This window comes from Somniosus microcephalus, chromosome 11, assembly GCF_052327205.1.
Source record: "Somniosus microcephalus isolate GS21.2 chromosome 11, FLI_Smic_1.0, whole genome shotgun sequence".
NCBI classification, from domain to species: domain Eukaryota; kingdom Metazoa; phylum Chordata; class Chondrichthyes; order Squaliformes; family Somniosidae; genus Somniosus; species Somniosus microcephalus.
In genome coordinates, this window is record NC_140997.1 from 159028543 (window position 1) to 159047092 (window position 18550).

Sequence of the window (18550 nt, forward strand, 5' to 3'; positions counted from 1 at the left end):
AGTTTACTTCAGCTGTGAGAACGGCCTAGTATGGAGTACAAAGTTGAGAAGACTTGATATTACATGGAATCATACAGCACAGGAGGCGGCCATTTGGCCCATCATGCCTGTGCCGGCTCTTTGAAAGAGCTATCCAATTAGTCCCACTCCCCTGCTCTTTCCCCATGGTCCTGCAAATTTTTCCTTTTAAAGTATTTATGTAATTCCCTTTTGAAAGTTATTATTGAATGTCTGAAAGGATGCTGGAAGCACAATGTATTCCAGATCATAACTTGCTGCGTGAAAAAAGTTCTCCACATCTTGCCTGATTAGTTTGCCAATTACCTTAAATCTGTGACCTCCGGCTACTGACCCTTCAACCACTGAAAATAGTTTAATCCTTATTCACTTGATCAAAACCGTTCATGATTTTGAATACCTCTATTAAATTTCTCCTTAACCTTCTTTGTTAAGCACGGTGGCATAGTGGTTAGCACTGTTGCCTCACAGCACCAGGGACCCGGGTTCGAATCCGGCCTCGGGCGACTGTCTGTGTGGAGTTTGCACATTCTCCCCGTGTTTGCGTGGGTTTTCTCCGGGTGCTCCGGTTTCCTCCCACAGTCCAAAGATGTGCGGGTTAGGTTGATTGGCTATGATAAATTGACCCTTAGTGTTAGGGGGATTAAATACGTGGGGTTACGGGGATCGGGTGGGATATGTGTCGGTGCAGGCTCGATGGGCCGAAATGGCCTCTATTTGCACTGTGGGGTTTCTGTGATTTCTGTGAAAACAATCCCAACTTCTCTAGTCTCTCCATGCAACTGAAGTCCCTCATCCCTTGCACCATTCTAGGAAATCGCCTCTGCACCCTCTCCAAGGCCTTGACATCCTTCTGAAGGGTGGTGCCGAGAATTGGACAATATACTCCAGCTGGGGCCTAACAGGTGGTTTATAAAGGTTTAGCATAACTTCCTTGCTTTTGTACTCTATGCCTCTGCTTATAAAGCTAAGGATCCCATATGCTGTTTTAACAGCCTTTACAACATTCAAAGATTTGTGTACATACACCCCCAGGTTGCTCTGTTCTGGCACCCCCTTTTAAAATTGTACCATTTAGTTTATATTGTCTCTCCCAATCCGTCCTACCAAAATGCATCACTTCACAGTTCTCTGCATTAAGTTTCATCTGCCATGTGTCTGCCCATTTCACCACTCTGTCTATGTCCTCCAGAAGTCTGTTACGATCCTACTCATTGGTCCAGATATTCCGATCCCTACGGGCGGGTACGCGCTGTGTACCCACCTGTAGGGACATCGGAAATGCCAGTTTCAGGCATGCACAGCGCATGCGCTGAAAACCAGCATTTCCGATCTGTCAAGAAAGCTCTAGATAGATCCTCCGGCTGCCCTGGAGAAGGGCCTTTGCGGGCGGATAGTTCCGCTTTTTGGAGACCCTCCGTCCGCAGAAAACCCTTACAATTCTTACGCCTGGTAAAAGCAGGCGTAATGCCTGCTTTTACCAGTTTAAGAGCTGAAAAAAGTTAAAAAAAAGTTTTTTTCACTGATTTATCATTTAAAAATACTTCTTAAAAAAGTTTATTTTTAGCCCCATAAAAAACTTTATTTTTTTCAAAAAATTAAATTTTTGTTTAAAATATGTAATTTATTGTAATTTCAAGTCATTTTAAAAATGTGATAAAAAAATTATTTAAAGTTTTACTGTGGCGGTACCACCGGTTGTACCTTACATGCACGCAAGAAGCCTCCGATCGGAAAATCCGGGCCTATATCTTTAGTCATCCTAGGAGCTCCAGCTTTGGATGCCCTTCATTTCCCCTTTGTGGGAATGCGTCTAGTCTATACCTGAACTATCTCCTCTTTGAAGTCCTCCCATTTTCTGGTATCCATTTGATTTGCAGAAAAAGCTTGAAGTTGCTTTTTTAATATCTTGTTTTACATTTTCAATAGAAACAGTTCTGCAACATGAACCAATTTACTTGGTGCTAAATTTACACAGTTTATCCTGTGGGTCAGACTGACCAGCACCAAAGCAATTGCATATCTGCAAATCTTGTGCATATAGTTACTAACATGATGAACAGGTAAACTTCATTCTGGCTGTGTACCTCACTGATGCCAGGGGAAATCCACCAATCTAAAAAAATAACATTTATGAGAGCCAGGAGCTCAGTTGCCAATTGCCAGCACATCTCGCCAACAAAATCCATTCCCAGGAAGAACAGAGTCTTTCAATTGGACCATCTCTGCCTTAGATGGCACATATGCGGTGTGGTAAACCACTGTTATCGTTCACTATCGTTACACTATGGTTATCACTGTTTATATCGTTACACTATGGTTATCACTGTTTACACTGTTGTATCACTACACAAGGTTACCTCTTGCCACGCTGTTATACCTGGGCTGACCTCAGCTGACTCCGCCCATGGCTCCGCCTGCTTGCCCAGGTATAAAGGTGATCGACTGGCTTGTATTCCTCCTTGTTGGAACCGATCACCCACGAGGGTGGGCTCTGTTATTTAGCCAATAAAAACCTATAGTTACAATCTTAACTCGTCGCTTTTCATGGAATGAATTGATAGGTATATCAATTTTATTGGCTAAATTTTGAAATGAGTGGATCGGAGCAGCCAAACGACCAGCCAAACGGCCAGCTACAACAGCCACAGCAGCCGGCCTGGCTGCGAGCCCTCCGACCGCCGTACCTGGATCTAAACCCACAGGCAGCGAACTCAGCCCTCGACTTCGAACACTGGCTGAGCTGTTTCGAATCCTACCTGGGAGAATCCGGCGTGCCTCTGGGATCCAAACTAAGAGTTCTGACCGCCCAGGTGAGCCCTAAAGTATTTGCATTCATCCAGGACCTTGCGACATACGAGGACGCCCTCAACCTGCTGAAAGAGCAGTACCGGAGCCCTGTAAATTCTATGTATGCCAGACATCTCCTAAGATCCCGCTCGCAACAGCCAGGAGAGTCGGTTGATGATTTCTTACGGGCGCTACAAATACTCGGCAGGGACTGTGACTTTAAAGCCGTAACAGCTACAGAACATACCGATGGAAATATCCGCGATGCCTTCGTGAAAGGCCTTCGGTCAGACTACTCACGGCAAAGACTGCTGGAATCAAAGGACCTCGACCTGAAAACAGCTGCTATCCTCGCTCGCTCCTTGGAAGTGGCCCATCGGGACCTCGAGGTGTACTCCAGGTACAGTGCTGCGCGACCCTGGGACTTGGGCCCAACTCCGGCCGCAATACCCCTCGCACCGCCGCCCCTGGGACCTACCACAGCGTTGGTGTCCCGGAATCGATCGGGACCGCCACCCCCGGGACCGGCTGCGGCAGCGGAGCCCCGCGATCGGGCCGCCTGCTGCTGCTTCTGTGGCCAGGCGAAACACCCGAGGGCGCGCTGCCCTGCAAGGAACGCGACCTGCTCCGACTGCCAAAAGAAAGGCCACTTCGCGAAGGCCTGCAGGGGGAAAGCCACTGACGCCAGCAGTGCCTCATGCGAGTTGTGGGGCGGCCATCTTTAATCAAGGCAACAGATGCCAGCATCGCCTCATGTGAGTTGTGGGGGCGCCATCTTCTCCGCCATTTTGTTCAACTTCGTGGGCGCCGCCATTTTGTTCACCGCACTCGACTGCCACCTTGTCTCCAGACCCGACCACCGCCCCGCCCGCAGACTACAGCAGCTCGCTCAGCCATACACTGGCCTCCGTCACGCTTGACCAAGCCCTCCCGCATCATCTGTCCAAGTCTATGATGGACATCGGAGTAAACGGCCACGCCACGACCTGCCTGTGCGACAGCGGAAGCACGGAGAGTTTTATTCACCCAGACACGGTGAGCTACTACTCCCTCACTGTCCGGCCAACGCGCCAGCGGATCTCGATGGCGTCGAAGTCACATTCAACTGACGCCAGCGGCTACTGTGTGGTGACCCTGTCGGTTAGGGGCACGGAATATAAAAACTTTAAACTTCTCGTCCTGCCCCAGCTCTGCACTGCCGTCCTACTAGGGCTGGATTTCCAATGCCACCTCCAAAGTGTCACCCTGGCATACGGTGGACCCCTCCCCCCACTCACAGTCTACAACCAGCAGGTTTTAAACCGCCCGCCGCATACCACCTGCGGCCTCTCCACTCTCAAAGTCCCGCCCCCCTCCTTGTTCGCTAACCTCACCCGCGACTGTAAACCCGTCGCTACCAAGAGCAGGCGGTACAGCGCCGGGGACAGAGCTTTTATTAGCTCCGAGGTGCAGCGACTCCTGAAGGAGGGCATCATCGAGAGGAGCAACAGCCCCTGGCGTGCCCAGGTCGTAGTCGTTAAGACCGGCGATAAACACCGCCTAGTCATCGACTACAGCCAAACCATAAACCGGTACACCCAGCTGGACGCATACCCCCTTCCCCGCATATCTGATATGGTCAATCAGATTGCACAGTACCGGGTATTCTCTACCATCGACCTTAAGTCTGCCTATCACCAACTCCCTATCCGCCCTGAGGACCGCCAGTATACCGCCTTCGAGGCGAATGGCCGCCTCTACCACTTCCTTAGGGTTCCCTTCGGCGTCACCAACGGGGTTTCGGTCTTCCAAAGGGAGATGGACCGGATGGTTGACCAGAACGCACTGCATGCCACGTTCCCTTATCTAGATAACGTCACCATCTGCGGCCACGACCAGCAGGACCATGATGTTAATCTGGAGAAATTCCTCCGTACGGCCCAACGGCTGAACCTCACCTACAATAAGGAGAAATGTGTGTTTAACACCCCGCGCCTTGCCATCCTCGGCTGCATAGTAGAGAACGGAGTCATCGGCCCCGACCCTGAAAGAATGCGCCCCCTCATGGAGCTTCCCCTTCCCCTCTGTCAAAAGGCACTGAAGAGAACCCTGGGGCTCTTCGCTTACTATGCCCAATGGGTGCCCAATTATGCGGACAGCGCCAGACCCCTCATGAAGTCCACCTCCTTCCCCCTGACAGCAGAAGCATGCGCAGCCTTCTCCCTCATAAAAGGAGACATCGCTAAGGCCACAATGCACGCGGTGGATGAGTCTATCCCTTTCCAAGTAGAGAGCGATGCATCCGACTTCGCCCTAGCTGCAACCCTTAACCAGGCGGGGAGACCTGTGGCCTTCTTCTCAAGGACCCTCCAGGGCCCTGAGAGCCGACACTCTTCTGTCGAGAAGGACGCCCAGGCAATCGTGGAGGCAGTACGACGCTGGAGGCATTACCTGGCAGGCAAACGATTTACCCTCCTCACCGACCAGCGTTCGGTCGCTTTTATGTTTAATAACAAGCTGAGGGGCAAAATCAAGAACGACAAGATCTTGAGGTGGAGAATTGAGCTCTCCACCTACGATTACGATATCTTGTACCGGCCTGGTAAACTGAACGAACCCCCAGATGCTCTATCACGAAGTACATGCGCCAATGCGCAAGTTGATAGACTGCAGACCCTCCACAACGACCTCTGCCACCCCGGGGTCACCAGACTTTACCACTTCATTAAGGCCTGCAACCTGCCCTACTCCATCGAGGTGGTCAGGACCATGACCAGGAACTGCCAAACCTGTGCCGAATGCAAACCGCATTTCTATAGGCCGGACAGAGCAAGCCTGATCAAGGCCACCCGCCCCTTCGAGCGCTTGAGCATCGATTTTAAGGGGCCCCTCCCGTCCTCTGACCGTAATGTGTACTTCCTCAACATTATTGACGAGTACTCCCGTTTCCCCTTTGCCTTCCCCTGCCCAGACATGACCAGTACCACGGTCATCAAATGCCTGAACGATCTCTTCGCCTTGTTCGAGTTCCCGAACTATATACATAGCGACCGGGGCTCATCCTTCATGAGCGAGGAACTTCGCCAGTTCCTACTAGCGAGAGGTATTGCTGCAAGCAGGACCACCAGCTACAACCCCCGAGGGAACGGCCAGGTAGAAAGAGAGAACGCGACAGTCTGGAAGGCCGTTCTCTTAGCCTTAAAGTCTAAGGGCCTCCCAACCTCTCGCTGGCAGGAAGTCCTCCCGGCAGCACTGCATTCCATCCGGTCACTGCTTTGCACTGCCATTAACGCCACCCCGCATGAGCAAATGTTTGTTTTCCCCAGGAAGTCGACTACGGGAACTTCGCTACCAACATGGCTGACTTCTCCGGGGCCCGTCCTGCTGCGGAAGCACGCGACGACCCATAAAACGGACCCCCTGGTCGAGAGGGGGGACCTTCTGCACGCCAACCCCCAGTACGCCTATGTGGCATACCCAGACGGGCGGGAGGACACAGTCTCCTTGCGACACCTCGCACCCTCGGGCACCCCTGAGACACCACCGTTACCCCCCACCACTCCCCCAAATCCAGCCCCGGTAGACGGCATGCCGGTACCCCATGAGCCTTCGCCGACCACGCAGACACCAGCCTTAACTTCGAATACTGCACCTCCGCCGCCGCTGCTGCGGCGATCAGAAAGGCTTACGAGGCCTCCGGATAGACTGACATACTAGAACTGGTAGTACACTTCACCCCGCCGGACTCAAATTTAAACAAGGGGTGAATGTGGTAAACCACTGTTATCGTTCACTATCGTTACACTATGGTTATCACTGTTTATATCGTTACACTATGGTTATCACTGTTTACACTGTTGTATCACTACACAAGGTTACCTCTTGCCACGCTGTTATACCTGGGCTGACCTCAGCTGACTCCGCCCATGGCTCCGCCTGCTTGCCCAGGTATAAAGGTGATCGACTGGCTTGTATTCCTCCTTGTTGGAACCGATCACCCACGAGGGTGGGCTCTGTTATTTAGCCAATAAAAACCTATAGTTACAATCTTAACTCGTCGCTTTTCATGGAATGAATTGATAGGTATATCATGCGGATGGAGCCAATTCTGTAGGGTAACCAGGGTTGCAATTCATCAACATAAGAAATAGGAGCAGGAGTAGGCCAATCGGCCCCTCGAGCCTGCTCCGCCATTCAATAAGATCATGGCTGATCTGATCCTAACCGCCAATCTACTATCACAGAACCATCTCCTGAATCTAACAGAATTAGACACATGAAATAGGAGCAGGAACAGGCTACACGGCCCCTGGGCCCGCTCCGCTACCCACAAGGCCATGACCGATCCGAACCTAGACTCATGTCCAAATTCCTGCCCGCTCCCCGTAACCCTTAATTCCCTTTACTTCTAGGAAACTGTCTATTTCTGTTTTAAATTTATGTAATGATGTAGCTTCTACAGCTTTTTGGGGCAGCATATTCCATGGACCTACCACCCTCTGTGTGAAGTAGTTCCTCCTCATCTCAGTTTTGAAAGAGCAGCCCCTTATTCTAAGACTATGCCCCCTAGTTCTAGTTTCACCCATCATCGGGAACATCCTTCCCGCATCCACCCGATCCAACCCCTTCACAATCTTATATGTTTCAATAAGATCGCCTCTCATTCTTCTGAACTCCAATGAGTAGAGTCCCAATCTACTCAACCTCTCCTCATACGTCCATCCCCTCATCCCCGGGATTAACCGAGTGAACCTTCTTTGTACTGACTCGAGAGCAAGTATGTCTTTTCTTAAGTATGGACACCAAAACTGTATGCAGTATTCCAGGTGCGGTCTCACCAATACCTTGTACAACTGAAGCAATACCTCCCTATTTTTATATTCTATCCCCCTAGCAATGAAAGCCAACATTCCATTGGCCTTCTTAATCACTTGCTGCACCTGCATACTAACCTTTTGAGTTTCGTGCACCAGGACCCCCAGATCCCCTTGTACTTCAGTACTTTCCAGTTTCTTGCCATTAAGATAATAACTTGCTCTACGATTTTTCCTGCCAAAGTGCATAACCTCACACTTTCCAGTATTGTATTCCATCTGCCAAATCTCTGCCCACTTACTTAGCCTGTCTATGTCCCCTTGCAGGTTTTTTATGTCCTCCTCACTCACTACTTTCCCCCCCATCTTAGTATCATCTGCAAACTTTGATATGTTACACTCGGTCCCCTCCTCCAAATCGTTAATATAGATTGTAAAGAGTTGGGGACCCAGCACTGACCCCTGCGGAACACCACTAGTTACTGATTGCCAGTCTGAGAATGAACCATTTATCCCAACTCTCTGCCTTCTGTTAGATAGCCAATCCTCTATCCATGCCAGAATATTACCCCCAATCCCGTGATTTTTTATCTTAAGCAATAATCTTTTCTGTGGCACCTTGTCAAATGCCTTTTGGAAGTCTAAATACACTACGTCCACTGGTTCACCTTTATCCACCCTATATGTTACTTCCTCAAAGAACTCCAGCAAATTTGTCAAACATGACTTCCCCTTCATAAAACCATGCTGACTTTGTCCTATTAAATGATGATTATCCAAATGTCCTGTTACTGTCTCCTTAATAATGGACTCCAAAATTTTACCTACCACAGATGTTAGGCTAACCGGTCTATAGTTTCCAGCCTTCTGTCTACTGCCCTTTTTAAATAAGGGTGTTACATTAGCAGTTTTCCAGTCTGCTGGGACCTTTGCCGAGTCTAGGGAGTTTTGGAAAATTATTACCAATGCATCCACAATCCCTACCGCCACTTCCCTCAAGACCCTAGGATGTAAGCCATCCGGTCCAGGTGATTTATCCGCCTTGAGTCCCATTATTTTACCGAGTACCACTTCCTTAGTGATTTTGATCGTGTTTAGCTCCTCCCCCCCTATAGCCCCCTGTTTGTCCAGTGTTGGGATATTCTTAGTGTCTTCTACTGTAAAGACTGATACAAAATATTCATTCAGTGTTTTTGCCATCTCCATATTTCCCACCATTAATTTCCCGGTCTCATCCTCTAAGGGACTTACATTTACTTCAGCCACCCTTTTTCTTTTTATATAACTATAAAAACTCTTACTATCTGTTTTTATATTTTTTGCTAATTTACTTTCATAATCTATCTTCCCTTTCTTAATCAATCTTTTTGTTATTTTTTGCTGTCTTTTAAAGTTTTCCCAATCCTCTATCCTCCCACTAGATTTGGCTACCTTATATGCCCTTGTTTTTAGTCAAATACTATCCTTAATTTCTTTACTTAGCCATGGATGGCTGTCTTTTCTTTTACACCCTTTTCTTCTCAGTGGAATATATATTTTTTGGAAGTTGTAAAATAACTCCTTAAATGTACACCACTGATCATGCATCGTCTTACCCTTTAATCTATTTTCCCAATCCACGCTACTCAATTCCGCTCTCATACCTTCATAGTCTCCTTTATTCAAGCTTAGCACGCTTGTTTGAGATCCAACCTTCTCGCCCTCTAATTGAATATGGAATTCAACCATGTTATGGTCACTCATTCCAAGGGGATCCTTTACTGGGACATTTTTAATTAATCCTGACTCGTTACACAGGACCAGATCTAAGGTTGCTTGCCCCCTGGTCGGTTCGGTTACATACTGCTCAAGAAACCCATCCCTAATACACTCAATGAACTCATCCTCAAGGCAGCCCTGCCCAATTTGATTTGTCCAATTAATATGATAGTTAAAATCCCCCATAATTATAGATGTTCCCTTATTACAAGCCTCAACTATTTCCTGATTGATACTCTGTTCAACAGAGTTGCAACTGTTCGGAGGGCTATAGACTACGCCCACTAGTGTTTTTTTCCCCTTATTATTCCTTACCTCCACCCAAACTGTTTCATTATCCTGATCTTTTGACCTAATATCATTTCTCTGTATTACAGTGATTCCTTCCTTTATTAACATAGCCACCCCACCTCCCCTTCCTTCCTGCCTGTTCTTCCTGATCGTTAAATAACCTGGTATGTTTAATTCCCAGGCACTGTCACCCTGCAGCCATGTTTCTGTAATGGCCACAAGATCATACCCATATGTAGTTATTTGTGCCATTAACTCGTCTATTTTGTTACGAATGCTACGTGCATTCAGATAGAGAACTTTCAAATATGTTTTGTGACACTTTCCTGCTTTTGCCCTTTTTATTACTTTACCTTTTACTCCATACCTTCTGCCCCTTCCTGACATGCTCTGGTTTTTAATTTCCCCACTGCTACCTAAGTCTATGACCTTCTCTGTTGTCATTTTTATTATTTGCTCTCTAGGAACCTCCCCCCCCACTAGTTAGTTTAAAGCCCTCTCTACAGCCCTAGTTATATGATCCGCCAGGACTCTAGTCCCAGCACTGGCCAAGTGAAGCCCGTCCCAACGGAACAGCTCCCTCCTGCCCCAGTACTGGTGCCAGTGTCCCAGGAAGCAAAACCCATTTCTCCCACACCAGTCTTTGAGCCACGCATTTAACTCTCTAATTTTATTTGTCCTAGCCAAATTCGCTCGTGGCTCAGGTAATAATCCAGAGATTATTACCCTTGAGGTTCTGTTTTTTAATTTGACCCCTAGCTGCTCATACTCCTTTAACAGAACCGGCTTCCTAGTCCTATCTACGTCGTTTGTACCAACATGGACCACGACAACTGGATCCACCCCCTCCCACTGCAAGTTTCTTTCCAGCCCAGAGGAGATGTCCTTAACCCTGGCACCGGGTAGGCAACACAGCCTTCGGGACTCTCGCTCTCGGCTGCAGAGAACTCTATCTATCCCCCTAATAATACTATCCCCTACCACTACAACATTTCTATTTACTCCCCCCTCTTGAATGGCCCCCCGTTGCACGGTGCTGTGGCCAGGTTGCTCATCCTCCCTGCAGTCCCTGCTCCCGTCCCCACAGGGAGTAAGAACCTCGAACCTGTTGGTCAAGAGCAAGGGCTGCGGCTCCTCCAGCTCTACCTTCTGGATCCCCGTACCTGCCTCACTCATAGTCACACCGTCCTGTCCCTGACCATGGGCTACATCTGAATTACTTAACTTCATAGGTGTGACCACCTCCTGATACACAGAGTCCAGGTACTTCTCCCCCTCCCTGATGTGTCGCAGTGTCTGAAGCTCAGACTCCAGCTCATCAACGCGGAGCTGGAGTTCCTGTAGCAGCAGACACTTGTCAGAGACGTAATCACCGTGAGCCTCAATGGGGTTCACCGGCTCCCACATCTCGCAACAGTAGCACATCACCTGCTCCATTCTATGTAATTAATTAAATTTTTTATTGTTAGTTATGGACACCCTCTGCCCGATTTTAGATGCTAGTATCCCCTTTAATTAATTGGATTTAAATGAAATCAATCCCTCTAGTTACACCAGTTAAATGGTTTACCAACAGTCACTCTGCACCAGAAAGGCCTTATTAACTACAACCCACAGAGTTAAAGTTTGAAAAGAGCACCTAACACCCCACTTACCCTAACTCTCACACTTACCCAAACTCAGAGCACTCTCTGCTGACCTCGCACTCAGTGCTTGCTCGCACTAGCAATGGTCGCACAATCAAGTTTTATTCTGACTATATTTTAAATGGAGCATATTAAAAACCACCGATAGCACATTACTGCATTATTGCTTAGAAACTCCCCCTCACCAGAAAACACTCAACATAATCTTCAAAATCCCCACTGTGGGAGTGGAGGTACAAACAAATGGAAAATGGGTAAATGAAGTAAATAGGATGTTTTGGGCTACTTTGATATTAATAACTAATTTCATGAAGCCAGTAAAAATATTTAGAATCCATAATACTTGACTATGTTTCGTAGGTTGCCAAGCTTGCCAGCTGCAAAACAGAAACATGCCAGTATTACCGGTGGGTTTTGTACAATGGCTTACATGGCTAGAATACACCCTTAATTGTCAATCCTTCAAATACAAAAGCAAGGTAAAGAGAAAATGGTACTTATACTTCATGCTCAACTTTTCAATTCTTTAAAGATTAAAAATCAAATCAGGGCTAGGGGAAGGAGACCAAAGATCTCCCACAAAAAAAAAATCAAGCTTTTATTTAGAATCTTTTACTGGTTATATATTTTTTCTTTTAATCTTGCTTCACACATAGCTGAAAGGAGCACGTGAATAGACCCAGTAAAATCAATTCTGACTGATTTCCACCGATAGATTCTTGGATTTTTTTGTGGTGAATCAGTAAAGAAAAAAGAATTCCTTTTGAATTTGAGCAGGGTTGGGGGCGGGGAACGAAGCTTCCCATTTTTCACTTACCAAAAATCAGGTTGACATCTGTGATGTCAACACACAGGTGGTTTGCTGTATATGTCATGTTGGCATCACGGTTGCACACATCTAGACCATATTTTCCATAGGGAAAGAAATAGGGGTTGTGTAATTTGGATTTTTTCTTAAAGAAAGACTTGGATTATCTTTCAATACTGCTGTGAGGAGAATATTATTTAAACATCATCAAATGCCAGTTATTCCTAGTTAGGTATGGCTAAAGGACAGCAGTGCACTGATACAGTTACCACACTAAGTCCCGTGAAGACTGAAGTCATCCACAAAAGGCTGACTCAGGTCACACACTAAATGCTTACAAATGTAAGATCGCAACTGTTCTCCTGTGCATAATCTCCAATTTTTAATATTACACCATCACAGTAAGTGATTAGAGCCACAATAAAAATAGGTTCTTCAATTTTATTTGAATTACAAAAAAAATACCTAGGGGTTAAGTGAGAGTCTAATGGTGAGCCGACAAATGATCGCCTGAGGGTGAATTACTAAATACTGTGGTATTACCACTCATGCATATACTGTGCAAAACCCAAACAGAATGTGCCTTCAGGACATTGATCCCTTCACTTATCCTTCATCATATTCTAATATAAGGATATCTTAATTACATGTTAAGAGCTAATCTTTTTCAGTACCATGATTGTCAGCTGCAAAAGTAACTTTAGCCTCAGGCCATGCAATACAGTCAAGATAGTCACATTACTCTTACACACATTACCCTGAACCTAGCCATTGAGATGGGAAAGTTTATTTCTCCATTAACCGTTTGCCCAGCCAGGTTTCACTTTCAGAATAGTACATTTTGCACATTAAGTTCTTCAAATGATGCTCAAGTTTTTTTACCAATTCTCATTATTAAATTTCTTACTGATGTTTATTCCTTTCAGAAAGAAAGATACAGAGCTGTTAGAAATGTAGGCTAATAGTCTCAATGGTACTACTTGTCCAAAGTCAGTTGCACTGTCAAAGAGTTACAGCTCCAGAGCTTTAAGAAAGATTATGATCCGGAATGCACTGCCTGAAAGGGTAGTGAAAGCAGATTCAATAGTAACTTTCAAAATGGAATTGGATAAATACTTGCAGGGGAGAAAATTATAGTGCTAAGGGGAAAGAGCAGGGGCGTGGGACTAATTGGATAGCTCTTTCAAAGAGCTGGCACAGGCACAATAGCTGTACGATTCTATGATTCTAAGAAGACAGACTGAGACACGGGGGGGGGGGGGGGGGGTGGAACTAACCCAGTCTTCACCCAATTGTTCTGTGCTTAAAGACACCATCTGATGTGGCACTAATTCATACTGACAAGGAAGGGTTCAGATTTAATCCTGGGTCTTTATCCAATAAGTTGATCTCAACTGGAGTCGTGGTGGGAACTAAAATTAGTCTCAGTATGCCATGCTAAAAGCTAAAAATAGCCAGGGTTTCCACTCTTGATCACAAGCCAGTGATCCCTCTGCTTAGAGATGGGTATGTCTATTATCAGGTGAGGACAGCGTCAAGCTCAGCTGAGTGCCCTGTGTAATTGACTAGCCTGTTGACACAACATTTAAGCTCACCCATTAATGACCACTTGGACAAGGTAGCAGAGAACTATTCAGGACCTGTGCAACCATATCCTACCATAAACTACCAACTTCTGAGCAGGCGATGTGGGAAAACAAATTCAAATTTGGATTTGGAGCTTCCATTTTTCAAAAACGACCTATACTCAAAAACCTAAAGTTGTAGAGATTGAGAGCTTCTTCAGGATAGTCTGTGTCTCCATCAGATGCTGGACATAACTTGACATAATTCCCACATTGGTGCGATTTTGGTTGCCAATGCACCTGAAATTTACAGGATTAACTTAAGAACGGCCATCAGCAATAACTCCAATTGGTCCTTTGGCAAAAGTGCACATTTTTCTACACCAAAATCTTTAAATTTTCCCATTAAAAGATGAAGACTGGCATTTCAGTGCATAGTATGTCAACTAGCTAAGCAATTAAATTTCAACCAGAAAACCAAATCTCTTTTCTCAGTTGGACTAAGTCACTGGGCAAGAGTAGCATGCAAAAATGAGCTGTTGCACCTTGGGGATGTTGCATCTTTCCTACTGGCTGATGGCACTGGAAGAGACATTGAAGCAGGTTGTCTTACCATTTGACTAAAGGTATCAGAAACATACCAAAGCACTTCACGAGTTACTTTAAAGTGCAGTCACCGTTATGTAGGCAAACGTGACAGCTACTTTGTATGCACCAAAATCCTATAGACAGCAATGGGACAAATGATCAGTCATACTTTTTTGGCAGCGTTTGGTGAGGGAGAAACGTTGATACACACCTGCCAGAGGAATTTCAATTATATAACTTATCTAACCTGACCGCATTAATAAGTCTTTCTTCAGCAAGCCTAATACAAAGCATCCTGCTATTTTATTCCACATTACTCATTTGACAGTTCTTTTCAATCAGAAGTAATTATTGTAACAATGACCCAAGGGTTTTCATTGGCAAGCAAATCAAATCATTACTTCCTACTCAAAGCAATAAGAATATTTTTCTTGCATATAGTGTAGAATCATATGAATGACAGCACAGAAGTCCTTTGCACCTAAGCTAGCTCTTCAACTTGAGCCATCTACTTTCATCCCATTTTCTTGCTTTTCCCTGCATCCCATTACATTCTTCCTTTTTAAATATTTACTCAGTTCAATTTTATATACTATTAAACTCTCTGCCTGAATAACATAGTAGTCAAAATATATATAACTAAGCATATGAGCTAGGTTTTCATGTGACTTGATCACTTTGAATCCTTTTGTAAAAATCTAGGGAAAAAGTAATAGGACATCTAGCACTGTTAGTGCCTGAAAATAGTTTAAGATGAATGAGGTTCAAATAACCCATTTCATGTCTGTTCTAATAAAGAAAGGTATTCTTATCAACATTGCATACGAGGCACATTAAATCTTCTTGTAAAAGTCACACAGGCTCAGAGTAAGAATAAAACTCACCTCTGTAATGTGGGGATTAGGGTTAAATCCACACTGCTTGCACACTACTGATCGACACTGAGTACAAGTGTTGAAGTTTGGCTGTTTTGGAGAAGAGTTCAGCTCTGTAGTTGCACAAACAGGACACAGAGTACTGCTGGGCAGTGGAGCTATCTGTGGTACTGAATACGGGGATGTTGGAGCACTGCCTCTATCTGGGGATGCAGAATGGGACCTTTCTGCTCTTTTTGTACTTGTGTCAACTTGGAGAGTCCTCCTCTGTTCTTGTTGCAAGTTCTGTTGTGTAGAGCGACCTTGGTTCTGCATTCTTCTTGCGCTTTCATTGTTGGGAATAGTCTGTTGGAGGGTCTCAATCTTTTCATCAGGCTGACCGAGATGATCACTCTGGTGTGGTCTTGCACTATAAAATGGAAAACAGGTCTCAGTCTAATTACTACCATTATTCAGACTATAAAATAAGAAGCTCAGTAAGAAGAAAAAATCATTTTGAACTTGTTCTTTATTCAGATAAAGAGCATTTTTCTTGCTATGGCTATCCTCGATAAAGGTTGCACATATGTACTTTTGAAAATAATCGAGTTTAAGTAGTTTCAGTGGAAGAATTAAAATCAGATGATTGTATTCTATTGTATACTTTGAGGAGCTTCCATTTAAGCATAATAGAATTAAGTGAGTGAGATATTTTTATCATTGACATTTGGAAAAAGGGATGGTACAATACTCTAGGTACTATTAAATAAACATCTGGGACTAGTTCGATACCAAAGGGCCGGTACAATCACGATGGGCCGAATGTCTCCTTCTGTGCTGTATCATTCTATGATTCTTTTGGATGCGTAGCCTATACACTGCTCTGTAAATACCATTCTTGAGCCCGTCAGCTGGAGATTCACCATATGATTTCCCACTGTGAGAACAAAGTCCCTGGTCTTGCTCTCGGCCTCAAACCAGTATCAGCGTCAAGACTGTGAGCTTATGTTTGGCAATCAAGGATGCAAACCTTGGTAGTCTTAGGTTCAATCTCTGGGCTGTGACTAGTTAGCCATTTTCAGCCAGGGCTGCTGTGAAGTTAAGACAACACCACTGGGCAGGGAGGTGACAAAGTTGGCTAACATTCCCACATGTAATTATTAACCAGTGACTCCTGCTGGAATTTTGATGGTGATGTCAGATGGAAGCTTACATCAAAGCCTGGCATTTTTGCCCAGATTAAGAGTGAATATATTGGATGAATCGCCAGGATCTTGGTCATGCATCTCTAAAAGGCCATCTCAAGAATGGCATCAGTAGAGGGCTGACCTTAGTTGCGATGCTCCAACAGTCAAATAGCATGGAAAATATAGGTAAGTGAGCTCACACAAAGAAGTTGTTTAGACACAGCACTAAGGTTATCACCATTTACTGAACAATACCTTAGCATAAATTGCTACCTCAGGAGAGGGAAAGGAAGAGAAACCCAAAGCAGGTGACTACATTATACGCACAAGGTAAGAGGTTACCATTTTGTTTGAATAAACTCAAATTCTACTTAAAGTTACAAAATAAAATACTCAATATGTAATGATCATTTAATGTTTTCAGTCCCTTGTATTTAACTGCTAACCATGTACCTCTGCTTTGCCAGTTATTATGCAGAAAAAAGTTAACATTTTAATTAAAAACATATTATAAAACATGGTATACAGTTTTAAAGTTAAATGCTTATTTCAAATGTGTAGAAATGTTTTTCATCCTTTATTATCTAACTATTTTCTACCATTTGTATTCACGTTGTAATTTCTCTCATTTGTAACCACATTATTTTTCCCACTTTTTTAGGATCTCTGTGCCATGTACTATTCTCTAATTAAGAGAATTATTTAAACCTGCTCCAAAAATTTCAACATCACTGCACAACTATCTGATCAGTGCTGTCTAAGAGGCTAACATCCTCTTCCCTTTGAATGGATAATTCAAAAGGCATAAGCATGCATTCCCATTTTACATACACTGCTGTGAAAGAACAAAAAAAATCCCATTGCATGCCATCAATTTGATCGTTTTCGAAATACTGCATGAATGGATCGCTGTAGAAAGCTGACAATGATGATGTCCACTACACAAGGGAACATACCAGGCCATAGTCTCACATCAGAATGTGGAAATTTGAATTTTTTTACAATGTATTTAGTATGCAATCTAAATAATTGTAACACATAGGACCACTAGTATGTATGTATTTCCAACTGGATTTGAAACAAGGGCAATATTCTGATATATCTGCAGATTATAAAAATTACAGTACAGGAGGAGGAATTTGGTCCACTGTGCCTATGCTGGTGCTAGTTCTTCAGCTGGAGCTGAATACTCTAATTTCATTTCTGTCCTTTCCCCAGATATATCCTTTCATATTTTTCCTTTTCAAATACCTATTCAGTTCCATTTTGCATTATAGTGGTAAGACATGCTATGTCCCAATTACCTTCGATGCAAGAAAAATTTCTTCTAATTTCCCTTCATCCTTCTAGTGATAACCCTCAGTCTATGCCCCCAAGTTGCTGTTCACCAATCAACTGAAACAATATTTCTCAAAACTGTTAAGACTTTTGAAAACCTCTTTTAGATTGTCCCTTAACCATCACTGTTTCAGAGAGAAAAGCCTCAATGTTCATGTCTTTCTTAATAACAATAACCTTTTTAAAAAATTTTTTTTTTTATGGGATGTGGGCGTCGCTGGCAGGGCCAGCATTTATTGCCCATCCCTAAATGCCCTTGAGAAGGTGGTGGTGAGCCGCCTTCTTGAACTGCTGCAGCCCTTGTGGTGAAGGTGCTCCCACAGTGCTGTCAGGGAAGGAGTTCCAGGATTTTGACCCAGCGACGATGAAGGAACAGCGATATACTTCTAAGTCAGGATGGTGTGTGACTTGGAGGGGAACCTCTCATTCTAATGAATCATTGCTGTGCACTTTCCACACCAACATCTTTCCCAAAGCAGCATGTGGTAACTCCACCAGTGGCCTAAACAATATCTTCTACAAACTCAAACATAACTTCCTTGCTTTTATAGTCAATGTTCCCATGTTTAAAACCCAGAATTTCAATTTCTAATTTTTTTCCCCCCAACAGAACATCTACCTTTAAAGATCTAGATCACTGCACCCCAAAATAACTATTCCACCACTGTTATTTACCGTGCCATTTAAAGTACACTTCCTTTCAAACCATACTTCCCAAAACATACTTCACTTTTTTTGGCACTGAAATGACCACATCTACCACCTATCTTACGAAAATATGCTATGCTCTCCTGCAAGTTGCTGCATTCTTCATCAGTTTGCCATGAACCCTACTTTGGGATCATCAAAAATCCTCAATATTATTCTGCATGCCTATGTCCAAATCACTCATATAAATGGAAATCAAAAGAAGT

At 44.6% G+C, this 18550-nt stretch overlaps 1 protein-coding gene across 2 annotated transcripts in view; it reads right to left on the reverse strand.

The window, feature by feature from the left end:
- LOC147110963 (protein bassoon-like) overlaps positions 1 to 18550 on the reverse strand; it is a 428570-nt gene that overhangs the window by 394436 nt on the left and 15584 nt on the right. Inside the window, exon 2 of one of the 2 annotated variants that reach the window (XM_086001387.1) lies at positions 15142 to 15541. The exons of the other annotated variant lie outside the window; for it this stretch is intronic. Coding sequence (XP_085857513.1) covers positions 15142 to 15541 — 400 coding nt within the window. The remainder of the gene's footprint in view (positions 1 to 15141; positions 15542 to 18550) is intronic. 2 annotated transcript variants of the gene reach the window in all.